This window comes from Suillus discolor (assembly GCF_016758755.1).
Source record: "Suillus discolor strain FC423 chromosome Unknown F5147scaffold_1, whole genome shotgun sequence".
Lineage (NCBI taxonomy): Eukaryota > Fungi > Basidiomycota > Agaricomycetes > Boletales > Suillaceae > Suillus > Suillus discolor.
The window spans coordinates 1,293,939-1,316,202 of NW_024541248.1; the positions used below are offsets into that span (position 1 = coordinate 1,293,939).

The window sequence follows — 22,264 nt, forward strand, 5'->3', positions numbered from 1 at the left end:
CGTAACACCGCTATGTACTCCAAGCTGTGCAATATTTACTATCAACGTTTACACTCGGGCCCAGGCCTGTCAAAATGCAGACTTGTTCTAGCCACACGGCTACGCTTTTGACGACGACGACGACGACGACTACGACATGCTCATTATAGACGCAGAAGATTCTGTCAAGTTCAAGCAGGATTCTGTTGGAGGCAGCAACCCTTCGGTTGCATCATCATCTTTGCAGCAGCCTCCTCCAACATTCGAAGAAAGTGTTGCAGACCATGTTCTGCATTTACCTCAGAACGACAATTTGATTTTTGAGCAGGAAGGCGGTGCGGAACCGCCTGCCTTTGCCCCTTACGACGCCCAGTTCTTTACTTCACGGTCTGGTGACATTATCTCTCATGATCCTCATCTTAACGATGATGGTACGCAGCCCTCCAATTTCTGACACCTTAACCGTTCTCAATTCTCTCAGGCGAAGCCCTATACCGTTTCTTACTCTCACAGGCCTCAACGCCACCCACCGTCATCTTGCGTTGCAAAGGGTCACATAACGAGACTCACACGCGGATGGTCCACTCGCATGACAATGGACATAGCAGGATGAAGACAGAGCAGTATACCGAAAGCATAACAGACTTCGACTTTTGTATAGATGTCGGACAGTATATTTTCGGAGAGCCAACCCACTGGTCATATGCCGATTCCACCCCTGCATATAGGGGGCGTATGTATCAAGAAGTGGGCATTTCTGAGGAGAAACGGAAGGCATGGAAGTCTGAAAGAAAGGCAGCAAAGGCGTGGGACACTGAGCGCACTCGCAGGGGGTTCCCTCCGTGGATCGGTAGTGACTACGCATGGAGAGAGGACCAATCATATGCCACGCAAACTCACGGTGTTCTCAGATCATCGTGGACATTACGCCAGTGGGCAGACGACTATTGTGCCAGCCGCAAGTACTTGAAAGAATTTAATTATAACAAGGTCAGTAGATATTTCAGCGACTTCATTCGCATAGCTCTCATCCTCGATCCACAGATTGCTTATGGTTGGAACTTTGAGGCCATAAGGGTCGCTACTATTTCCATCATCAATTCTACCCACTATCGGGGCGACTTATCCGTCCAGTTCGAAACATCCCAAAATGTCGTATCTGTCCGGTCACACAACCGCCTTTCCCGCGCTCTTTCAAACCGCTGGATCAAGTTTTTGCTCTTTATTACCTTCATATACCCGTTTATATGGCTATTCAAACGTTTCCACTCACGCGGTGGTGGGCGCTGGGATGTCTGCGGCGGCGCATATGCGCTGAAGCGCGTCGAACAAACTGCAAATCAATTTGCTCCCGATGTGCATGCGGAGAGTCCTTTCCGTGATGTGTTTGAGACCGTGGATGCCACTGCCCAAGGATCTTCCCTCACTAACCCTCCGGGCCGACGGACGAAAGTCGTTGGCATGCGAGAAGGAGAGTGGTTTAGGCAATGGGAGGGAACCATCAGAAGAGCAGTGCAAAACAGGCTGCAGGACAGACAACCCTTGACAATGCCTGATGATCACCCTGCGCATCAGACACTGGCGTTGGATGGGTATTGAACACCCCTCGAGGGGTGAAAGGAAACCCCCAATGTACACTTATCACGATTTCCATCTTCTTGATAATATTGTATGCAATAAAATTTACGTTCAAGTGGTAAAGGTGTCAAGTAGTCTCCGAGCAGTGGTATATGATGGTCCCGGGCGATAAATACAAGCAAGGGGTCTGCTAAAACAGTCCACATATCACACATATAGCCATCACAACGCAGCACTTGCATTTATCGGCTTGAAAACCGAACTGTCTGTCCATACTGACGCCAAGCTCACGTTGAGCCTGCTCTCGTCCGCATCGAGACTCTCGAGTTCAGCTTCAGAAAAATTGTCGCCTTCCAAAAAAGCGAGCGCAGTCTCTAAGAACCACATGTGCTTTTTGATGAAGTGCACTACGACAGTTCCGCCAACACGCTTGTTTTCGTACCGTGTGATACGTCCCTCGCGGGTATGCCATGCTCTCTCCGGGTTCATAGACTTCCCTGCAGCGACTAACATTTAACACACGCTTATTGAGGACAATTGATACCGCACCTTCCTGAAGCTCAGACATATTGCTGCCTTCAACTAGTGCCTCAACACTATGAGCCAAGTCCATTTCTTGTAAGGGCTGCTGATACCGGGTGCCGAATGCCGAAACACTTGAGTGTGACAAAGATAAAAGCGTCGAAGAAGTCACAACAGTCGTCCCGGTCGATGAATTACGGGACACTTTGTCAAGAAATGCTAAAACAGATTTCTTGACGCGAGAGACTTCAGAAGGAAACAGGAAGCCATGGGAATATCTATAAGAAGATGAGCACAAGAATGTTAAATGGGCGGGGGAGTTGACTCACACAGTCCCTGACCGGGGATGATCATATATCCAGCAATGGTCGCTTGACCAACGAATCTCCGCTGCACGTGGATGCAGTCCCATCCATTTGGCCGTCTGCTTGTCCTCCGCGCCTCTAGTAAGACCTTTGATGCCTGGATCCTTGGAAACCCAATCGACAAGACTCCAGCTCAAACCATACAATTCACCAGCCATAAACTGTTCTTTAACAAGATAGCCCCAGTAAACCAATGGGTCATTCACTGATCCGTCGCGCGGCATCTCCTGTTCAACCATTAATGATGTAGAGGTATTGGCAGGAGCACTGGTCGGCGGTTCCATCTTTGATGCCTCTACTCTAAAGGATGGCGAGTCTGGCGAAATGTAGGGCATGCCGTATGGCCTCTGCCCTGTAGCATACAGCTCTAGTCTCATACGTGCCTCGAGCTCGGCCAACATAACGAAAGCATCGTCATCGACTTTAGCCACATAATCGGGCCGCACCCAAGGCCTTGGATGACCCAAGGCACTGTCTTTCCAAGCGAAATAGGGATCATGGGGGGCAAGACGGGGGGCAGGGGTATATTGATTCGAGTAAGAGAACTCCGGTATGGGATGCGTGGTATTGAAGTAGACTGGTGGGACCCAAGCATTCGATGCTGCCCACGTGAAGTAGGCATGCGATTTGCCGGAATTCATGTTTTCTGAGCAGGGCAAGATTATCATATCGTTGTACACTACGTAAGAGCATGTGTCAGAGTAATGCAACAGACCAATATGATATACACTTACTTTCCATCTCTGATTGAATACGTCTTTCCCATCCTTTGCGGGGCTGTCCGAGAACAAAACGCACCACAGTTCTCGAGGTGCCCATTCCGCCATCTCCTTCTCCTGCGCCATTACGACTACGAGGATGTGCTGCCCACGTTGTTCTAATCAACATTCTACGCTCTAATGACGAATCCATCGAGAAGACGGCTAAGAACAGTCCTGCGGGGGGCAGTGCATCAAGATCATCCGGTGGAAACGATGGTGGCATCACTTTGGGAAGGGAGTTGATGTAAGGATATGGCAATGTGTCACGATAATGCGGAGGAACAGAAGTTGTTGGCGGGATGGTGCAATATGCCCTCCAAGGTAGAGCTTCCTTGTCGGGGTTCAGGACATAGAGCAAAATTAATGTGAGAGAAATAGCGAAGACGGTAAACACTAGGAGCGCAAGTATCTTATCGAATTGTCAGACATGGAACGAAGTGCAGATGCAAAAAGAAAAACATACAATGGTTAGCGGTTGACGAGGAAATAGCGGGTGTCTAACAATACGTCTCAAAATACCCTTGAAGGTTCTCCACCTTCTTCCATCTCGTTTACGCCTCCTTGGAGAACTTGAACCTAGATTACGCCAAATCCAGCGGCTCTCTCCCGGAGAAGTGTATCTTCCGAGGCCGAGTAGAGGTGAGTTGGACTCGGTTTCTGATGAAGATGCAGAATGGAGAGAAAATGGTAGAGGGGAAGAAGCGCGAGACGGTGTGGGTGTTGTAGATGACGAAGAATCCGAAGACGACCTTTCAGGCATTACATCAGGGTATCCAGTGTCCATGAAGGGATAGCGCTCGGATAAGGGAGGGTTAGACGAACGACTCTCCCTATAGTCAATTCCCAAGAGAATGTCGCGGTGCTCTTCATTAGTTGGTGCTCGAAATGACTGGGAAGAGTCAGAGAAATCCACAATGCCCGGCATGGCATTGAAAAAGAGCGTGTAAGCCAAGCCTCAGGAAATGAGGGCCTGCGAAATTAACAAAGTGTATCGTTGATAACACAATAGCTAGGATTCCCTGTCGGATGCTAGCGTTGTGTTACTTCCCGCGTTGGTTTTTTCTTGGTATGAAATGATATGAGCGTCCTTAAGTAAAGTTAAAAGTAAACAGTCCTGAGTCGGGTATGATACTAATAGGTGTGGCAGGAACACTGCCACTCCAGCTGCGATCAAACTTGGCGTGCGAGCTAATTGGTTGAAATACAAAGAGATTCCATTGGTCGCCAAGTAGTAGAGATCATTGAGAATATCATCCAGTATGTATACAAATCGAATGTCTCATGAAGCATAAACTTTCTTCCAGCTGGACCGTGATTTCATTGCATCCCAAAATGCTGCTAGCTTGCTCCTCGCGACTGCTTTCTCTTCCGTGAATGGGCTAAAAGCCGAAGGTAAGAAGTCCTCGGGAAAGACAAATCCATTTCCAATGTGTTTTTCCACCCTTTTTATAGCAACATCTCCATTATCAGAAGGACTTCCGCCAGCCAGTCTGACAAGGTGAGAGAGCCAAGCGCTTAAGTGAATATCTGCGATAGAGACCTGATCGCCTATATTCACGTTATGTTATCATAAGCCGAGAAAAGTAGCTTCTTGACGAACCTAACGCGTAGGGCCCAATGAACTCTTCGTTCACTCGAGTGAGGACACCTGGAATTGTGATTTCCCACGTATTCCTGGAGCGTGATAAGTATCCGTCAATATCATTCCCGCTAAACACGCTCAGTGCCGTGTCCACCTCCGCTTGTTTCTCTCGCCAGAATGCCTTGGTCTTTTCAGACATCCGTATGGTTTCGTGTTCACATTCGGTGAGATATTCCACGATTGCCGCTCGTCTAGATTCCAGAATAGGGACCAGAGACTTTCCAAGTTCTTGAAGTGAGGCTTGATCGCGGGCATTCAAGTACTGCAAATGATCGGGAGAGACCTCATCAGCCTGAATAGAATCAATAATCTTGCTGGATGCAGTGGCAAATGCAACCGTCGCAGGGGACAACGATGGGGCTGGAGCGCTCGATGTAGTGTGCGTGTGAGATGATGCGGATCGAGATTTGTCCAGGAACTCGATCAGTGCCTGCTCTTTCCGTTAGCAGAAAGGAAATTGGCAAAACGAAGGCCAGCTGACTTTCGTGTCAGAGATAGCTTTGAAGCGGCTTGCAACATCAGATGCGAGAGAGCCGCGGAGGGGTGCAACAAGAGTTGGCACCATTGCTGAGGGGTGGTAAATGATCTGTAAAACAGAAAGTGCCCAATCCCACCTTTGGGGCTCAACCTGAGGAAGGTTGGGGAAAATTCTTCTCCTTTGTCTGATGGCAAGCATACGTTGGCCAATGCTCAAGCCACTTCGATGTACTCAAGACGTACTAATGTCGACAACCCTGAGATCAACTTCATCCTCTCCGTATCCTTTCTCGTTCCTGCGGATAAATCGTAGATCAATAGCATGATATGTTATTTCGCGATGACCTCACAGTGCAAGAAGTACTAGTAATATATTGAAGTAAGAACACAACAACACTGATCATGAATATAAAGACCGATGCTTACCCGCAGAAGACCACACAGATTGTGGGTTGTAGTACAATACGGCCTTAGGTAGTATTGCGGACGACATGGTCATCGTAGGCTGTTGCCTAACAGCAGTCAGGGAAATGACGTCTGGACCCCACCTGTTTGTCCTTCTTTTGATTTCCAGTTAGGGTCGGCACGCATCGTGTGCACGAAACATTCATCGTCGATGCATCATCTGTTTGATCGCAGGAGTGCTATCCACATGGGTGACTCCATATATTTTTCTAGGATCTTCGAAACATCAACGATTACAAGTTGATCGATGCACAGTTCAGATTCTTGAATTGTCAAGTCTCACTCTTTTGTGGATCTTTTGATTCTTTTCCCTCATGACAGTTCACGTGACCCTTTTGTACTGGAAAGTTCTGCATTCATTGAGTCGCGTAACTTCTTCATCATTTCTTGCGTCTTCGCCCCAACCATGGCATCCTTAAGGTCAGACCAACATCACTAGCGCTTCACATTCGTCTAATGTCATAAAGACACGAATTCTATGAGACAGACGAAAAACTGACGATCTCCATCTTTGACCGAGGGGCTGATCCTGCACAGGTATCCCTTACGTTTGAGCCAAACAAGGTGAGCAACCTCACTGATTCTGGGAGACACAGTCCTCAAAGAAGTTATAGGTTAGCTATGCAAATGGCGAGAAGACGCTATCCTTAGAGCCGTTGAAAGGACGGATTGATCCAGAGAGGTGCGATTTCACGGTCGGCAAAGTCAAGGTCGAAATTCGCCTTGTGAAAATGGCTCAAGGCCGCTGGGGAGGTATCACTGGTGACGCTCCTGATCGTTCGTGTCTTCCATGTAGCCCAGATTCTTCAATGCGTACTAATGCTCACTAGCTCTCCAGACTGCCCCTATTGTACCAGCTACTTCTCCGGCAGTGGCTGAGGCAAGGGCTAAGCCCAAGAAGAACTGGGAGGAACTTACCACCAAAATTCTCTCATCTGAAAAGGAGGCAACCACAGACGAGGACCCCAACGTTGGCGGTGACAGTACGGTCAACTCCTTCTTTCAAAAGATCTTCGGAGATGCAGATGATGACGCCAAACGCGCAATGATGAAAAGCTTCCAGGAGAGTGGAGGAACTACCCTTAGCACAAACTGGGAGGAAGTGAGCAAGGGTAACGTCGAAGTGAAGCCTCCGGCAGGTAGTGAGTGGAAGAAGTGGAATTGAACTTGATCATTGGCTTGTATTATCAGTTACTCTGCATGTTATCGACGCTTTCAAAGTGGATGAATATTGTCTCGCATCGAAAGTATCAGGGTCTTGTCAGCATATATCATTCAAAACGCATATTTCTATCCTGTCAGAAGGAAGGGCCGTGGCCTATGGGACTCGGAGGTTACAACATGCAGCGTTGGATTGGATAGTGAGGCGAGACCTCCCACTGCTACTTGCGCATGAATAAAACCCTGACATAGCCTGAGAGGGATCGTGAAAACAAGCGAAAATTGAAAGTTGATTGAAAGAGTTGCCGCGTATGATATTTGGTTGTGATATATGTAGGTATTGGCAGAACCTTTACTAGCAATTACTTACAACGGTACTGGCCGGGGTTCGTTGTCTTCCCTACTAGAGACCATGTCACGTCTTACGATCATCGTTGCCGCCACGAAATCAAATGGTATCGGCCAACATGGTGGACTTCCATGGCGGCTGTCGAAAGAGATGGCCTATTTTGCTCGGGTCACATCCACCGCGCCTGAAGGACGGAAGAACGCGATCATCATGGGGCGGAAAACATGGGAGAGCATACCAGCCAATTTCAGGCCTCTCTCTAAACGTCTCAATGTAGTCATCAGTCACAACGAGGACTACGAACTGTACGACTTTCTCTCTATCTTTTTTCGTCATCTTATTGATAGAGCGACAACCAGGACATCCTCCAACCCGTCAACTCCAGTTCACCTTTGCTCGAACTTGACTCTGGCAGTTGAGTTGGCATCTCAGGCCGACATACACCGCCGATTTATTATCGGTGGAGTATCCTTGATCTCAGAGACACTAAACCCTATATCTTCGAGTCCGACGTCTTGCATCGCTGACCGTGTCCTCTTGACACGGATCCTTGCACCTGATTTTCCTCAATGTGACGTTTTTATACCAGACTTCTCGGGAGCAAGTGAGGAAGGGGAAACGGAATGGAAGCAGGCAACTCATGATGAACTCGTGCAATGGACGGGATTCGACGTGCCAGCAGGGGTCCAGGAGGAAAAGGGAGTTAGCTACGAGTTCCAGATGTGGCTTCGTCAATAACATTGGTGGTAGAATATTTCGAAAGCTGTGCATTATATCGACAAAAACGATCCCTCTTCCCCTACATGCGCTCTACCAAACCGGGTTTGGCGTGTCAAAAACGCAGTCTCGACGATGATTATCCTTGACGCTATACGACAGTCAATCAGGGTCGGGATGAGGATATGATCAATCACACACCTGCTTGTGTTTCGGGTTTTTCGAACACACGACATACACTCTGCCTTTTCGCTTCACAACGCTGCACCCGTCACACATAACCTTCACAGATGACCTCACTTTCATTCCACGCGCCGTGGACGGTATTGCATTCGTGGGTGATGAAATTGCAGGTGTGAATTTGTGTATGTGAGGAAGAGTAGGGATGCGCAAACGCGCTAGCAATGGCCTGCTTGAGGCTAGCAAAGTTCTCAACATGATGGTGAAATACAGGTCAGAAACAAGTTCGTGAGGAACGACGCTGTGGTCACGTGCTAGATATTTTACTTTCAAGTACTACATAGTTCTGTTCTGTTCTGTTCTGAGACTTCTCTCAGTTACCAGCGTGTTGTGCAGACTTTGCAGTTACGGCTCGGCGTCAAATTCGCAAGCGTGGATATCGCTGACTTATAAGCACTTCCAAGTTCTATTCGCGAGATGGAGCAGTGAGAAGGTCCCATTATTCGGGACATCCATCTCTTCGCTTTTTTGAAAAGTTCCTGAATCTCTGTACTCCTACCTTACCTTATCATCATGGCGTGCGAGAGAGAGAGCCCCGTTACGCCGCGTCTAGGCGGAAAGACTGCGCTGGTAACATTCGTTGCAATGATTTTTGCTTTTGTTGGAGAGACCCAACTCACACAGGTGATTGGCTTCAGTTCAGCTACTTCAGATCGATCGATTACTGACTTATTGAATTAGTATGTTCAGACAACATTGGGTTATCAACACTCATTTTTTCTGTTGTGAGTAGACAAATGACCCCGCGGTATGCCGATGCGAACTCAGAGTTCGCAGTTATGTCGTGCATTCATCATTTGCGCTCTCCTTTCCGTTGCACCTAGGCTATCTCCTCCTGACAACCCACCATTCTCCTCGTACTATGATGTCTGGCTTGTCCAACATTATCACCGCTCAGTTGACATTACGAGATCCAAGAATCGTTCACTCTTCACGATTTCCTCTGTCACGATTTCTGGTCGTAATTCTAGTCATGACCGTCATCTACAGTATACCTGCCCTATTGTGGTTTATTGCTGTCGTATATGCTCCGTACGTCGCTAATTACTTTTCACACTTCTAATCTCAAGCATCCTGCAGCGTCACTGATGTCACGGCCATCTGGAATGCTAATGCCTTCTTCGCTTATGTCTTCAGTGTCAAGTTGCTGAACCTGAAATGGAGTCTTATTCGGATGTGTGCAGTTTGCCTCGCCACTGTTGGAGTGCTCACTATCGTATACGGCGACAGCACACCGTCAAGTACAACTGCACCTGTGGTTCGCCGTACGACTGTCGCCCAAACTTCCGCCCCTTTATTTGGTGACATTTTAACTCTGGTTGCATCCGTGATATACGGTCTGTATCAAGTTCTTTACAAGAAGTATGCAGCACTGCCATCAGACCTAGAGCCAGCTGCAGAGCCTACACAATATTCCCATATCCCAGTATCAGCGGCTGGCGATGAGGAGATAGTATCTTTACCACTCCTCGCCAGTAATCAAGTCACACATGCTCTTCCATTTGGCCTTCATCCTAATTTTCTCACCGCATCCATGGGCGTGTGCACTTTGTTCGTGCTTTGGGTACCCTTAACTGTGTTACATTATTACGGCATCGAAGAGTTTGCGCTTCCATCCAACATGGTGACCTTCGTTGCAATTGTAGGAATCTGTATAACAGGCGTTATATTTAATGCAAGCTTCATGGTGTGTATGATAAACGTACAACACGCTCTCTGTCTAATCAACACTTTTAGATTTTGTTGGGAGTCTGGGGCCCGATTGTTACTTCCGTTGGAAGTCTACTTACAATCGTCCTCACACTCATCTCGGATCTAATGTTACACTCTGTCGGGTTGACTGCCTGGGGGCTATTGGGAGCAGGCATGATTGTAGGGGCTTTCACGGTACTTGCTTATGATATGTTCTAGAGCTGAAGGTAGATTGTAAGCACAGTGGCTTACTTGCTAGAGTTCCCATAACTTATATAAATGCTGTCTACAATATTGAAACACGAGCTTTCAGTATTAGTGCCTTGCATAACAGTTGAGCAGCCGACAGTTTTGACTAAGTTGGTTGACACTCAGCAATCTTAGAGTCGTGCCTTTGCATCATTCGGGGAACACTGTTTGCAAGTCACAATGCTTAAGAAGCATCCTCTCCAGCTGAATGCTCTTTGTCAGGGGTGCCTTTCATCACATTAATTCACTTGGGTATGTCCCATTGGTCCCAGTCGCACCCAATTGGATCTGTTGTGTCATGAGATGTCCATCCATGTCAGCTATCTGACCCTTCAAACTGGCCAAATAGAAGTACATTTTCAAGGAGAACGCGTGTACCTTAGTGTTCTATGGAAGTATATATACAACCTGCTAACACATCATACTAGTAGTAAGTGGCGAGATGAAACGTGATAACTCCTGATCAGCTGAGAACTGCAGCCAGCATTTTCAGCTGCAATGTCATTATATAGCACAAACACAAAGAAATATGCGACGTCTTAAATAGGCCCAAAAGGAGAAAGCTGAAGAGGGAGCGAGACAATATGAAACGGAAGAAAGGGTAGGGAGAGATAGGAGGGCAAGGGGTAGAGATGCGAAGTACGACAGGAAGGAGTGTGTTCGCGTGAGGCAAATCGCTCGGATATCAAAATGAACAGATCAGGACTAGACGGAATGATGTAGAGGTAGGGGTAGTGTGATGTTTGTGGTGAGAGGGTGGCATGGGCATCTCAACGAGTGTCTGCGTCTCAATACATAGTGACACCAAAGATATACAGTGTTCATTAACAGGTTACCCACACCCTTGACCCTGTGGCACTGGTGTTCTACGCATGGCATGTCATGATCACGTTGCAGTCGCCATTAGACTAGGCACGCGTGGAGGTCAATACGCGATATCGAATGAGTGAGATAACCCACCTCTTCCGTTTAGCCTTCGTCATCTCTTTCCGGAGCGCCGGCCCGTCCAGAGGTTTGAGGAGCTCGAAAGCGCACAGAAGGTCCTCTGAGACACTGAAACAATACAAATCAATTGGAACCCCCAAATGCCGACAGACGGAAATTACCTCATACAAGCACCGTAATTATCGAATTCTAGAACATCACTTCAGCCCTGGACGAACAGACAAGATAAGAGTTATGCTGACCTCCACAATAATTCGGAGCACTGAAGACCGTCACCAGTGTCCGGTCGTTCCAGAACTCATACCCGTCCTCAACGACCATATGAGCCCTGCATATCAGGTCCATGTCATACCGCACCAGGAAGTCATTAATGATCCCTTTCCCAAAACAGTAGCTCACCCCCCTCTCGTTATCCTCCCAATCCAATGCTGTATCAGAAGGATCGGACCATAGCAAATCGTTTAGTAGCCCGTAGTCCGGCACGTCGGTCGGTCTTTGTATGCGTTTGATATCTTCCATGGAGTGAAGCGAAGGTGATAGCCCGCCGTGTACGCAGAATATCTTGGAGGCGACAATAGCTGCAATGGGCAGGCAATTGAAGACGTCTATGAATGTTTTCCATGTCTTTATGTTACATCGTCTTTTGCACTCGTCATAGAAGCCGTACACTGGAAAATGTCAGAATACCATCACATGACAATAAGGCGCCAAGCAACTGACCTCTTGTGACATTCGCACATTCATGATTGCCACGCAAGAGGAAGAAGTTCTCTGGGTACTTTATCTTGTAGCACAAGAGCAGTAAGATTGTCTCTAAACTCTGTTTCCCGCGATCGACATAGTCACCCAGGAATAGGTAGTTGGCGGCTGGAGGGAAACCGCACATCTCGAAAAGGCGGATGAGATCTGAATATTGCCCATGCACGTCGCCGACGATCTTTACTGGTGGTGACAACTCGATGAGGGTTGGTTGGCTGAGGAATACCTCGCGCGCCGCTTGGCAAATAGCAGCAATCTCCGTGTTTTTCAGACACAGAGATTTGCTGACTTTACCAGTATATCCCACGTCAAGAAGGCGTTGGATCATACCGTCGATGTCGAGCTGTCCAACCTTTCCTCCCGCAGAGTCACTCAAGGGAAAGCTACTAGCCGCTGAACCCGGCGTGAAGGATGACGACGGCATAGAAGTCGAGAGGATTGTCTGGGTGAGTGGAATGTCGAGTGGAGCGGGAGAGGGTTTCGTTGATAAAGTGGAGGGTTGTGGCGTCGAAGTTGGCGCGAGTAGGGAGGGAGTAGAAAGGTTGTTCGGGGAAGAACTGAGGATAGCCGGTGAACCACCTGGTGAGCCTGGTGGTCTTGAGGTGCTTCCATTGGACTCTCCGGAACTAGGTACATTAAGCGAGGGTGCACTATTTCGGACTGCATCATACTCGTGGGCAACACTTTGGGAGTGGTTGGGATGACTCCCTGTTGCGCGAGACAAACTGCCATGGAGAATTTGACCATTCGATTCTTCTATAGAATCGTCGTGCACATGGTCCACGTCCTTCTCCTTTCCTCCCTTCTTTGTCTTTTTAGATTGCTGTTGGCCCATTGGTGGTGAAACCTGTGAATCGCGCGAGGGCGAGCCTCGCTGTGATGCTGAAGACCGAGAGCGCGACCTTGAAGTTAACTTGGAAGTTAAGACAGAAAGAAGTGTTGGAGCCAGCTTGTAAAGTCGAAGAAGACAGGAACTAAGTTGAGCCGAGTCCTCTCCAACGAGGACCAGTCAATCGTTCTAGCGGCAACTTGCACTGCTGTCCTTATTTGTTCCATTGTTTACTTCCTGTCCCGTTAATCAAGCGCTCGAAGGGCATACTTAGTACTTTAGTCCTTAGTTCTGATTCAGATCGACTTTCCTGTGCTTTGCCACTCAGGTCTTCTAAAAAAGTGCTTGTCATAATGCAGCAATGAATTTTTCATGCGGGCATAGCGCAATGGGTAGTAGAAATCATGCAATGTCAACAACGTAAATAGAATCTCGATGGCACTCTCAGAACTTGCCGAAGGCTTTGGCTGCTGCCTTGCTCTTCGACACCCGTAGGACGTTGAATCGTACCGTTTTTGACAGTGGTCGACATTGCCCTACATTGCCTGCGATCAATTCCAAGTAGCACCGACTGAAAGGAACACTGACCGATAGTGACAATATCACCAACCTCTACACGGAAAGCGGGTGATACATGTACGGCCATGTTCTTGTGTCTCTTCTCGTACCGGTCTGTCAGATAAAGATAAGTGTGAATGAACAATCAGTCTGTCTTCTAACGTACTGTATTTAGGAATGTAGTGGAGGTAATCCCTGCGGATCACAATTGTCCGCGTCATCTTGGTGGAAACAACTTTGCCGGTCAAGATACGGCCACGAATGGAGACGTTACCGGTGAAAGGGCACTTCTTATCTGAAAAGAGATATAAGAATGCACCATCCAGACCACATGTGAAAAGCATGGGACGTACCGATGTAAGTGCCCTGGATAGCCTCCGCAGGGGTCTTGAATCCAAGACCAACATCCTTGTACCACCGCTTTTCCTTGGTCGCAACCTTCTTGCCACCTTTACCACAGCGATCGCAATCACATAAGTTCCTGCCCCGATTTTACAAATTAAAAGTCTCATACCGCGGGCTTTGGCGTTTTGGAATAAATGCTGCTTCTGGTACGCCTTCTCGATCTGAAAATGATGATAAGTCAAGCAATGAGCGTGGATTCAGCAAGGTAGCAGCCCGTACCTGGTCAGCCATGGTGAATGATTAGGACGATGAGGAGCTCAATTTCCCGCACTGTGCTTACTTGCGTGGGAAAGAAGCCACATAATTAAAACTGTACAGATTCCGGCAATTACCATTGATATTCCCACCACTTCAGTCACTCCAATGTTTTACACAATTCACGTTCTAGAATCCACTCCAATTCATCGTGCAGTTTACTATGAAGTATGCGAGGCTGAACGAACACAATTGTGGAGAAATGAGGAGGGCTTCGTGAGAGAGCCAAAATAACTGGGGTGTCCCTAGACTTTACAAGGGGTCAACTTCCCAAAAGAGGTGTTTTCCCGGGGGGTCACCTTTCTTTGGCAACACAAGTTCCTATTCGAGAGCAATAACGTCACGGTATGGAGAACCCAGGTGCTGGACGTGCGCACGTGTGACAGGGGTGATGCATATGGGTCGAGGTCGTACTTGCCAGATCTCAGTCGAGCTGGGCTATTTACATAGGTCTGTGCAGTGACCACTCTGCTGGCTATTTTAAATTTACCAATAGCAATTCCATCTCTTGATATATGTGATTGACTCCGCGGAATAGGGGGCATGAACCAGTTCACACGGGTCGACGCGACGAGTAACGCGCGTCTATGTTTGTCACGCGCTCGTTCTATCGCGTCGCGGCTCACACAAGATTTATGGGAAGACAACAAACACTCGGTACGTAGCGTAATGTCCTTCTCTTTCTGACCACCTACCATACCACCACTTTTTCTAGGTAAATTCTTTGAAATGCCAAAGAACAGCAAATCGGCGCCGCCACAGCAATCAAACCTCGCGGAAATGTGGGGAGGGAAGAAGCGAAAGTCCAACACGAATGAGGAGAGTACGACGGAAGATGTCATCGTCAACGGGAAGGTGGATGAGTTGAAGACGAGCGCGTCAGTGAAGTCTGAAATCAGTGAGAATTTTGGACTATTCAAACTGTAGAGTTTTTAATCCTCGCGGACTCTTAGTATCGCCCGTCTCAAATGGCAAAAAGCCAACAGAAAAGGGAGATCGGATGGAAGTCGACGAACCATCAGCATGTGAGTGCTTCTCCGCTCTTCACAGCTGACAGGTCATAATGACGAATAGCACCGGCTAAGTCCAAAACTAAACGGAAGGATGTCACCTCGCCAAAACTCGCTGGTAAGTACAACCCAGCCTTGCAAGTCGAAGCTGTAATCAACTACGCACTAGCATCACCTGGGCCTTCAAAGTCCAAACGGAGACGTGTGGTCGAGTCAGATGACGAGGACTCTACGACCACCGCACTCGCTCTCACCAGTCTAAATGGGCATTCCTCGCCACAGCCTTCCTCCAAAAGTAAAGGGAAAGCCAAAGCAATCCCCCAATCTGAGCCTGTAGAAAAGCAGCTAGCCGAGTCCTCAGCAAGTGCCGACGAGGGCGAGGATGAAATTCCTGACGAGAGCGAGCCAGATGATGACGACGAAGATGCGGCAACACAAACGTACGTATGATTCCTCTAGCGGGTCTTCACATGTGCCAAGTTAATTTGAGTACACAGCGCCGAGGAAGCACTATCTCGAGTCGCAGAGGTAGACGTCAAGGGCGGGTGGAAAATCGGAGACTCGTACGTCGTGTTACAATCTCTGAAATTCTCCTTACACAGTGACTTGGTAGAGTGCCCTACGCTGCATTAACGAAGACCTTCTCACTCATCGAAGCCACCACCAAGAGGCTCGAAAAGACTGCTCTCCTCACCTCGTTCTTCCTTCTTGTCATCCAACGCAGCAAGAAGGATGATTCCAACTCCCTCCTGCAGTCTGTATACCTGTGCATAAACCGCGTAAGTTGTTTGGTATTCAATTATTCTGCTCTTGTGTACTAAGAGACGTAGCTGAGCCCAGATTATGTTGGTGTCGAACTGGGTATCGGCGAGAGCCTGCTCATTAAAGCTATTAGCGAGTCCACAGGACGGAGTCTTGCAACAATTAAAGCAGACCTCAAGAAAGAAGGTGATCTCGGGCTCGTGGCAATGGTACTCTGCTGTTACTTGCCTTAACCCCGACCACACGAACTTACTTCGTTTGTAGAACTCTAAAAACAGTCAGAAGACGCTCTTCAAACCCAAGCCGCTTACAGTTCCTTTTGTCTTCTCAAACTTGCGGGAGATTGCGCTGTCATCTGGACATTCGGTTTGTTCTTCATGCTTCTCCAAGTTCTTCAAGACTTAGCACCATTCTCCCCCTGATACAGTCCCAGGCAAAGAAGGTATCGATCATTACAAAGCTTCTCGCCGCATGCCAGGACTTCGAGGCGAAGTACATTGTGCGCAGCCTGGAAGGCAAGCTCCGGATCGGTAATGCTGAACGTACGGTTCTCGTGGCTCTCGCACATGCTGCTGTTCTGGCTAAAGAACATGGTGTGTATTTTTCAAACTTCGCTAATGAAGCTGATTCATCGTCTACAAGCCGGAAAGCGATGGAGCAAAGAGAAACTGGCATCTCGCCTCGAAGAGGGTGCTAGTATCATGAAATCTGTGTACAGGTCGGACCCCCTCGCCTCGCCCATCTACGTTCATTGACACATCTTCCAGCGAGCTCCCTACGTACGAACTTGTGATCCCCGCGCTGCTCACGCATGGTCTATCGGGCTTGCGCACTCATTGCAAGCTTACGCCCGGGGTTCCACTCAAGCCAATGCTCGCCAAGCCAACAAAAGCGATCGGCGAAGTACTGGACCGTTTCGAGGGGCGGCGATTTACGTGTGAGTACAAGTACGATGGGGAACGCGCCCAGGTACACATGCTGGAGGATGGCAGCGTCAGCGTCTTTAGTAGAAATTCAGAGGATATGAAGGCCAAGTACCCAGATTTAGTGGAGCAGCTGCCGAGGGTAGGTGATGATCTATATAGACTTGCCTGTGCAAATTGGGCTGATGGAAAGACAGTGCATCATGGAGAAGACAAAGTCATTCGTGCTTGATGCCGAGGCCGTTGCGATTGACAAGACCTCAGGCAAGCTCATGCCCTTCCAAGAGCTGAGCAAGCGAAAGCGCAAGGACGTAAAAGTCGAAGACATCCAGGTCAAAGTCTGCCTTTTCGCATTCGACCTTATTTATCTCAATGGCGAGGTTTGTTACCCATCCTCAACGATATTAGGGTGTTGCGCTGATCGACGTGCGAGTAGCCACTTCTCCAAAAATCACTCAGCGAACGTCGAGAATTGTTGAGGGAGCACTTCCAGATCGTGCCTGGAGAGTTCGATTTTGCCAAGTCTTCAGACGGATCGACAACAGATGAGATCCAGGCATTCCTCGAAGAGAGTGTGAAGGACGGCTGCGAAGGACTTATGGTCAAGATGCTTGAGTCAGACGCAAGTTACTATGAACCCAGTCGGCGGAGCGTCAACTGGCTCAAGGTGCTTTTGCTCCGTCGAAATCCGACTGATATTGATCAATCATATACAGCTCAAGAAAGACTACCTCGCTGGCGTTGGTGATTCTCTGGACCTCGTCGTCGTTGGGGGATACTACGGCAAAGGCAAGCGTACGAAAGTTTACGGAGCTTTCCTCCTAGCCTGCTTCGACGCCGATGCTGAAGAGTATCAGACGATCTGCAAGATCGGCACCGGGTTCAGCGAAGAGATGCTGCAGACGCACTGGGACACACTGCGACCGCTTGAGATCACAAAACCACGTGGGGACATCAAACCTGGTGGAGCGAAGCCTGATGTGTGGTTTGAGCCAAAGATCGTGTGGGAGGTGCTTGCGGCAGATTTGAGTTTGAGCCCGGTATACACAGCGGCACAGGGCTTGGTAGAGGAACGCGGGATCTCGTTGCGGTTTCCGAGATTCATCCGAATACGGGATGACAAATCGGCGGATGATGCTACTGGACCCGAGCAAGTGAGTGTTTCGCTGCATGTTGAGATTCAGTAAGTTGGCGGGTACTTATGATTATTCAGATCTCTGAGATGTATGAACGACAGGTGCTTTCACAGAGCAAGGGTGGGAAGAAAAGCAAAGGTGATGGGGATGACGGATTTTGGTGAAAATTACGTATCAGTATCTAGATGCTCACTTCAGACATTGGTTAGTCAAAGGCGCAGCGTATGCCAGCGTTGCATAGAGGGATATTATTATTTTGTGTCTGCAACCTTCTTTGCCTCTGCTTGTGATTCCTCGATGGCTTGTGTGACTGGACCCTTGTCAAGACCAAACTTCTTCTCACGGCCACCGTAATACCAGTAGTTCACGAAGCGGGCTTCCTGGATTGACTGTGCTGTCGCATTTGTCAAGTGACAGGCAAAGAGCAGGTAATTCCGGGGTTGTACTCTCCAGGCTATAACGGAAGGTCAGACATGCGCTTTATAACCTCGTCACAGAACGCACCGAAGCGCATGAAGACCATTCTAGTTGCGTGGGTTCAGCATGCAGCTGCGTGAGAGTGAAATGGGACGTACGAATAGGTAGCAAGTGCAGTGGTCATAGTACCTGAGATGACCTCTTCATCTTTGCTAAGGTCAGCGAGGGCAGCAAGGGGAAGACCCCAGTTTGCGACCTGGAATGAGTGAGTTATGTAACTCGTAAAAGTTGAAATGACTGACTGGTCCCCAGAAGTGTGTACCTGTGAAGAATATGATGAAACATGTTTCAAGCAAATGATAATTGATGAGAAACATACTGAAGAAGTACTCGCGAGCAGCAGGAGATCTGACCCATGTAAAGAATGTTGATGCCATCGCTGCCCTGATGTGACTTGGGCGTTTGTGAAGAGAACTTCCGAGTGAGTTGGAAGCAAGGGATATAAAAACACTCACGTGATCAATGGGGCCGAGAGCGGACCGATGTCATGAACCTTATGCGAGTAACGCCCAAAGAATTCTCCGCGGCCTAGAATGGGAATCCTCATGTCTGCTGTCTTCAGCTAACACGAGGCCATTTTATGATATCGACTAACTAGTGTACGGCCATCTTTCCTATCTCTTTCCCTGACCACCAATGCATTCAGCTTACCCGCAGCCTAACTTCCCTTACTATGGTCAGCCATACCATACATATTACCCTCCTGGCTATCAGCATCAACAGCAGCGACAACAACCTTTTCCTACATCTGATCCGTACAGTTCTCCACCATGGCCTCGCGAAAATTATCAAGCCACTCAATATTCACAAGGCCACCTGGACCCTAACACGCCATTCATCCCGCCAAATTCTGAGCCAGCCCCCCCGCCACGAGTCAAGCGCGCTAGTACAACCCGTCAAAAGCCCTCATATAATCCAGAGAAGGCCCAGCTCAAGTCCGCGATGAAGAAGAACGGTGGTCTTCGCCGCTCAGAGACCGTTGGTGCCGCCCCACCCACTCTCGAGCGTACTCGGACGACTTCCAGTGCACGCCAGCGCCTCGTGCCCATGACACGCGCTAATGGCATGAGTTCTAACCCGTCCTATCTTCCAGGTAAGTTACTAGTTGACCTATGATTATCACTCCTCCCACGCCATACGTCATCACAGAACATCTGTTTGTCTCTTTTCACGGCACAAACGAGCTCCGTATGGGCAATGTCGCTTTCCAAGATACGATGGAAGAGATAAAGGAGAACATTATTCCTATGTGGCCACACGGGATATCCACAGCAATCCCTGTTCATCACGCGTTTCGGATTCTCTTTAACAGGAATCCTTGGAGTGCGAGCGGGGGCGAGGGCGTCATGTAGGTCCAATCATCCAATCACTGATCCTGTATCACGTGCTGATCTGATGCAGCGCACAAAAAATGATATGCGAACTATTTACTTGCCTCGCACATAACGGCTATCAGTACCGTACCTCTCTCAGTACGGGCTATTCCGTATGTCTTTAATTAACCCAAGGGTCGTACAAGCATCATTAACGGTGTATTTAGTATCCTCAGTTGATATTTCAAGATAGCGGTCCCGATGAACACTGTGATTTCTTTGCTGCGCATATATCGCGCTCAGGACACAGGATGACGCTTGTCCGTCCGCCGCGCCGTGTCGGGGAGCAGATTGGTCCCCGTCTTCGGGCTGCATGGCCATTTAAAATTGCTGGAGATCGAACAAGTGAAGACGAGATCTACACAATTGAGCTCAAGAGGAATGCGATTGGCGGTTTGTTTTCTCTGCACATGCAATTTCCCTTGCTGATGTGCTCTCGTGGCAGCCCCTGATTTAAGCAAAGACGTGTTTGCAGCGTCTGCACTCAAGGAAATCAGTACTATGGGCTACAAGCTTGAAGCCACGGTTCCCCTTGCGCGTACAGGGATGCTTGGGTTTGGGAATAAGAAGGAGATATGGATATTTCGTGGGACGAGAATGCGTTCGCGTGCCAATTCTCGTGCGGGTTCACGTGCTGGTCAGAATATTGATCACTAAGAGGTGGAACGCGCCGAGGAACGACGCAGTTCACCTGTGACAGCGTCCACCTACTGCCTACCCCAACGACGGGGTGTAACGATACTGGAAACGACATGCTCATGATGTACGACTACCGTATGTATTTATAGTTCTAATTCTGCTGTAGCACAGGAAGGATATAAATTGTACCGTTATGCAGACGGTGTATCCTGTTACTATTACTTCTACGTGTGTAATACAAGGCTATTCATCTACAGGAATGTGTCCACTTAAACTCCGCTGCTTATCGCGTTCGCCTCGTCCACGCGTTCGATCGAGGACCTGGCTAGATCAGACCTAGCCTAGAGCGTTCCAGAGCACTCTGGATTACCTTTCGGATGTAATTTCTGCCCTGTGGCACTACGACCGGTTATGGTAATGGTCCGTGCGCTGATTCAGAAGATATAAAAGGGAGCTGTGAACGAACTGGATCCTTACCACTCTGGCCTTTTGGCTTAGATCAAGTGTAGTATCTGTTCTTAATAGTTTAACCACTATTATGAGGGCACCGCCCTCATTCTTTGGTTATCAAATTTTTGCCGCCCTTGTTCCTTCGAGCTCTGCTTGCAACTCGGAGGACATGATGACCTTGCTACTGCACTACTGGCCTGCGTCGTCGGGGGTTTCTTTTTTCTTGTCTCTCTTTGCTCAGTAACTACTTCATAGTCTCTTGACTGTGTATGGTGCTGGGCAAACAGAACTTGAATAAATTTGTTGAATTGCGTCTAGTCGGATTAGAATTTGTGAATCAGAATCTATTATTGAATACAGAATTGCATTTGCACTACTAATCTACAGACATGAGTGTAACATGTATCACATCTTGACAACCTTCGAACCGTCAGCGACGCCTGTTAAAGTCTTTGCGTAGACACGACCATCAAAGCCCTGCCGCTCTACAAGAGTATCCCACCACTCAAACAAAAAGTCACGAGCAATCAGCTTGAACCAAGGTGTAAAAGAATTTGCTGCGCGTGCCCAGTAAGCTCGCATCCAACATATCGCAAGCAACATACGCACATGAGTCATTGAACATCGCCTGTAGCTCAGCCTTGTCCACATATTTGTAGTCCCGGATCTCGTTCTTATTTGGCGTCACCGTAACATCCGCCGTCATAAACAAGATGTAGTCGACTATGAGAGGCACGTAAGGACATGCACCTGTATTTTCAACCTGTCAACGCACCTTCATGCTCACCCCACATACCGTTCGACGGTGCGAGGTAATGAATCTTCGTCAAGTACTGGAACTCGTCGATTGGTGTTTGGCTTTGCGGAATACCAAGCTCATGCTCCAGTTTTCTCGAAGCTGCGATCCGCACTCCGAGCTGATTCTCCTCGATCTTTTCTTCTTCGAAATCATCTAGTGGGTGCGAACAACACGTGTTCGTCCACATGTCGGGAAAGGTAATCTTCTCCGAAGCACGCTGCTGTAGGAGAAGCTTGCCATCGGAGGGACGGAAGACAAACGCAGAGAAGGCTCGATGCAGTAAACCCTTGTCGATATTTTCCATGAGATGGCCTATTGAAGTCTGCTATCAAAACCCCGTATAATATAGAACAAATAGACTCACAAGTCTTCTTATCCATCGCGCCGATGGCGTTGTCCTGCTCGTCGACCAAGATGCATTTCTCATCCATCAGTCTCGATTGTTCAGGGTCATAACTGGTGAGATCTATGCTGGCAAGAGCAGCGCGTGCGGCAAGAACTGCTGGCGAGGACATGGTACGTTGAGCAAAATGTGATCTAAGAGTGCGAGTAAAATGAGACGAGGAGGGGAGGCTAGCACGTAGTATATTCATACCAAAGTTTACAAGCAAATAATAAGTGCGTGAAGCGATGAGCCTTTCACGTTATTACCGTGTGCTTCGCTTCGGAGAGGTATTCGGGTGAAAAATGGCACCATCAAGATTTTTGCTGGATGGTCTGATCATTGTTTCGGAACGGAAAATACAA

The 22,264-nt window shown here is 48.4% G+C and overlaps 13 protein-coding genes across 13 annotated transcripts; 6 read left to right on the forward strand and 7 right to left on the reverse strand.

The window, feature by feature from the left end:
- The first annotated feature begins 53 nt into the window (after window positions 1-53).
- On the forward strand, window positions 54-1,680 carry F5147DRAFT_663512 (uncharacterized protein). Its single transcript, XM_041434894.1, has 3 exons — window positions 54-410; window positions 461-969; window positions 1,024-1,680. Exons 1-3 carry the CDS (start codon window positions 137-139, stop codon window positions 1,576-1,578), a joined length of 1,338 nt encoding a protein of 445 aa, XP_041300227.1. The 5' UTR covers window positions 54-136; the 3' UTR covers window positions 1,579-1,680.
- Window positions 1,681-1,779: 99 nt separating this feature from the next.
- Window positions 1,780-3,965, reverse strand: F5147DRAFT_563089 (glycosyltransferase family 31 protein; the record flags this gene model as incomplete). Its single annotated transcript, XM_041430653.1, has 5 exons — window positions 1,780-2,054; window positions 2,107-2,357; window positions 2,409-3,123; window positions 3,179-3,614; window positions 3,669-3,965. The coding sequence occupies 5 exons, from the start codon at window positions 3,963-3,965 to the stop codon at window positions 1,780-1,782; spliced, it is 1,974 nt and encodes a 657-aa protein (XP_041300228.1).
- Window positions 3,966-4,484: 519 nt separating this feature from the next.
- F5147DRAFT_766740 (uncharacterized protein) lies at window positions 4,485-5,817 on the reverse strand (the record flags this gene model as incomplete). The annotated part of the gene is made up of 7 exons (XM_041440801.1): window positions 4,485-4,753; window positions 4,806-5,277; window positions 5,329-5,414; window positions 5,462-5,509; window positions 5,568-5,620; window positions 5,675-5,687; window positions 5,751-5,817. 7 exons carry the CDS (start codon window positions 5,815-5,817, stop codon window positions 4,485-4,487), a joined length of 1,008 nt encoding a protein of 335 aa, XP_041300229.1.
- A 378-nt stretch (window positions 5,818-6,195) lies between these two features.
- On the forward strand, window positions 6,196-6,954 carry F5147DRAFT_766741 (SGS-domain-containing protein; the record flags this gene model as incomplete). Its single annotated transcript, XM_041440802.1, has 4 exons — window positions 6,196-6,209; window positions 6,257-6,353; window positions 6,404-6,566; window positions 6,620-6,954. The coding sequence occupies 4 exons, from the start codon at window positions 6,196-6,198 to the stop codon at window positions 6,952-6,954; spliced, it is 609 nt and encodes a 202-aa protein (XP_041300230.1).
- A 98-nt stretch (window positions 6,955-7,052) lies between these two features.
- Window positions 7,053-8,121, forward strand: F5147DRAFT_10907 (dihydrofolate reductase-like domain-containing protein). The gene is made up of 2 exons (XM_041428071.1): window positions 7,053-7,604; window positions 7,659-8,121. Exons 1-2 carry the CDS (start codon window positions 7,363-7,365, stop codon window positions 8,035-8,037), a joined length of 621 nt encoding a protein of 206 aa, XP_041300231.1. The 5' UTR covers window positions 7,053-7,362; the 3' UTR covers window positions 8,038-8,121.
- F5147DRAFT_10871 (ribosomal protein L36-domain-containing protein) lies at window positions 8,097-8,528 on the reverse strand. Its single transcript, XM_041428067.1, has 2 exons — window positions 8,218-8,528; window positions 8,097-8,167 (listed from the first exon to the last, which is right to left on the reverse strand). The coding sequence occupies exons 1-2, from the start codon at window positions 8,452-8,454 to the stop codon at window positions 8,156-8,158; spliced, it is 249 nt and encodes an 82-aa protein (XP_041300232.1). The 5' UTR covers window positions 8,455-8,528; the 3' UTR covers window positions 8,097-8,155.
- Window positions 8,529-8,558: 30 nt separating this feature from the next.
- On the forward strand, window positions 8,559-10,467 carry F5147DRAFT_663528 (uncharacterized protein). Its single transcript, XM_041434895.1, has 5 exons — window positions 8,559-8,880; window positions 8,938-8,981; window positions 9,034-9,288; window positions 9,337-9,943; window positions 9,994-10,467. The coding sequence occupies exons 1-5, from the start codon at window positions 8,770-8,772 to the stop codon at window positions 10,165-10,167; spliced, it is 1,191 nt and encodes a 396-aa protein (XP_041300233.1). The 5' UTR covers window positions 8,559-8,769; the 3' UTR covers window positions 10,168-10,467.
- Window positions 10,468-11,083: 616 nt separating this feature from the next.
- On the reverse strand, window positions 11,084-12,736 carry F5147DRAFT_766744 (Metallo-dependent phosphatase-like protein; the record flags this gene model as incomplete). The annotated part of the gene is made up of 5 exons (XM_041440803.1): window positions 11,084-11,105; window positions 11,158-11,250; window positions 11,304-11,331; window positions 11,385-11,810; window positions 11,863-12,736. The coding sequence occupies 5 exons, from the start codon at window positions 12,734-12,736 to the stop codon at window positions 11,084-11,086; spliced, it is 1,443 nt and encodes a 480-aa protein (XP_041300234.1).
- Window positions 12,737-13,072: 336 nt separating this feature from the next.
- On the reverse strand, window positions 13,073-13,974 carry F5147DRAFT_663534 (40S ribosomal protein S11). The gene is made up of 6 exons (XM_041434896.1): window positions 13,913-13,974; window positions 13,803-13,854; window positions 13,642-13,737; window positions 13,455-13,583; window positions 13,319-13,402; window positions 13,073-13,266 (listed from the first exon to the last, which is right to left on the reverse strand). Exons 1-6 carry the CDS (start codon window positions 13,922-13,924, stop codon window positions 13,175-13,177), a joined length of 465 nt encoding a protein of 154 aa, XP_041300235.1. The 5' UTR covers window positions 13,925-13,974; the 3' UTR covers window positions 13,073-13,174.
- Window positions 13,975-14,535: 561 nt separating this feature from the next.
- F5147DRAFT_786033 (ATP-dependent DNA ligase) lies at window positions 14,536-18,303 on the forward strand (the record flags this gene model as incomplete). Its single annotated transcript, XM_041442925.1, has 16 exons — window positions 14,536-14,605; window positions 14,664-14,846; window positions 14,902-14,973; window positions 15,023-15,076; window positions 15,128-15,398; window positions 15,456-15,521; window positions 15,572-15,737; window positions 15,789-15,929; window positions 15,985-16,086; window positions 16,148-16,313; window positions 16,363-16,438; window positions 16,488-16,785; window positions 16,841-17,023; window positions 17,080-17,310; window positions 17,360-17,797; window positions 17,857-18,303. The coding sequence occupies 16 exons, from the start codon at window positions 14,536-14,538 to the stop codon at window positions 17,941-17,943; spliced, it is 2,604 nt and encodes an 867-aa protein (XP_041300236.1). The 3' UTR covers window positions 17,944-18,303.
- On the reverse strand, window positions 18,031-18,633 carry F5147DRAFT_832058 (uncharacterized protein; the record flags this gene model as incomplete). The annotated part of the gene is made up of 5 exons (XM_041443792.1): window positions 18,031-18,233; window positions 18,284-18,303; window positions 18,355-18,452; window positions 18,499-18,518; window positions 18,576-18,633. 5 exons carry the CDS (start codon window positions 18,631-18,633, stop codon window positions 18,031-18,033), a joined length of 399 nt encoding a protein of 132 aa, XP_041300237.1.
- A 157-nt stretch (window positions 18,634-18,790) lies between these two features.
- Window positions 18,791-20,524, forward strand: F5147DRAFT_663545 (uncharacterized protein). The gene is made up of 5 exons (XM_041434897.1): window positions 18,791-19,349; window positions 19,406-19,604; window positions 19,658-19,742; window positions 19,797-20,022; window positions 20,075-20,524. The coding sequence occupies exons 1-5, from the start codon at window positions 18,893-18,895 to the stop codon at window positions 20,284-20,286; spliced, it is 1,179 nt and encodes a 392-aa protein (XP_041300238.1). The 5' UTR covers window positions 18,791-18,892; the 3' UTR covers window positions 20,287-20,524.
- A 599-nt stretch (window positions 20,525-21,123) lies between these two features.
- Window positions 21,124-22,032, reverse strand: F5147DRAFT_741761 (Isopentenyldiphosphate isomerase; the record flags this gene model as incomplete). The annotated part of the gene is made up of 4 exons (XM_041439498.1): window positions 21,124-21,275; window positions 21,328-21,441; window positions 21,494-21,829; window positions 21,882-22,032. The coding sequence occupies 4 exons, from the start codon at window positions 22,030-22,032 to the stop codon at window positions 21,124-21,126; spliced, it is 753 nt and encodes a 250-aa protein (XP_041300239.1).
- Window positions 22,033-22,264: the final 232 nt, after the last annotated feature.

Bases quoted from the DNA above. Each gene is read 5' to 3' on its own strand.
- F5147DRAFT_663512 (XM_041434894.1), top strand. From the start codon at position 137: ATGCTCATTATAGACGCAGAAGATTCTGTCAAGTTCAAGCAGGATTCT. The intron at 411-460 runs GTACGCAGCCCT...CAATTCTCTCAG, and splicing joins TCCTCATCTTAACGATGATG to GCGAAGCCCTATACCGTTTC. The intron at 970-1,023 runs GTCAGTAGATAT...CTCGATCCACAG, and splicing joins AAGAATTTAATTATAACAAG to ATTGCTTATGGTTGGAACTT.
- F5147DRAFT_10907 (XM_041428071.1), top strand. From the start codon at position 7,363: ATGTCACGTCTTACGATCATCGTTGCCGCCACGAAATCAAATGGTATC. The intron at 7,605-7,658 runs GTACGACTTTCT...AGCGACAACCAG, and splicing joins CACAACGAGGACTACGAACT to GACATCCTCCAACCCGTCAA.
- F5147DRAFT_10871 (XM_041428067.1), bottom strand. From the start codon at position 8,454: ATGTTGAGAACTTTGCTAGCCTCAAGCAGGCCATTGCTAGCGCGTTTG.
- F5147DRAFT_663528 (XM_041434895.1), top strand. From the start codon at position 8,770: ATGGCGTGCGAGAGAGAGAGCCCCGTTACGCCGCGTCTAGGCGGAAAG. The intron at 8,881-8,937 runs GTGATTGGCTTC...TTATTGAATTAG, and splicing joins GAGAGACCCAACTCACACAG to TATGTTCAGACAACATTGGG. The intron at 9,944-9,993 runs GTGTGTATGATA...CAACACTTTTAG, and splicing joins TATTTAATGCAAGCTTCATG to ATTTTGTTGGGAGTCTGGGG.
- F5147DRAFT_663534 (XM_041434896.1), bottom strand. The intron at 13,584-13,641 runs GTACGTCCCATG...ATCTCTTTTCAG, and splicing joins TATCCAGGGCACTTACATCG to ATAAGAAGTGCCCTTTCACC. The intron at 13,403-13,454 runs GTACGTTAGAAG...TTTATCTGACAG, and splicing joins CCACTACATTCCTAAATACA to ACCGGTACGAGAAGAGACAC.
- F5147DRAFT_663545 (XM_041434897.1), top strand. From the start codon at position 18,893: ATGCATTCAGCTTACCCGCAGCCTAACTTCCCTTACTATGGTCAGCCA. The intron at 19,350-19,405 runs GTAAGTTACTAG...ACGTCATCACAG, and splicing joins TAACCCGTCCTATCTTCCAG to AACATCTGTTTGTCTCTTTT. The intron at 19,605-19,657 runs GTAGGTCCAATC...GATCTGATGCAG, and splicing joins AGCGGGGGCGAGGGCGTCAT to CGCACAAAAAATGATATGCG.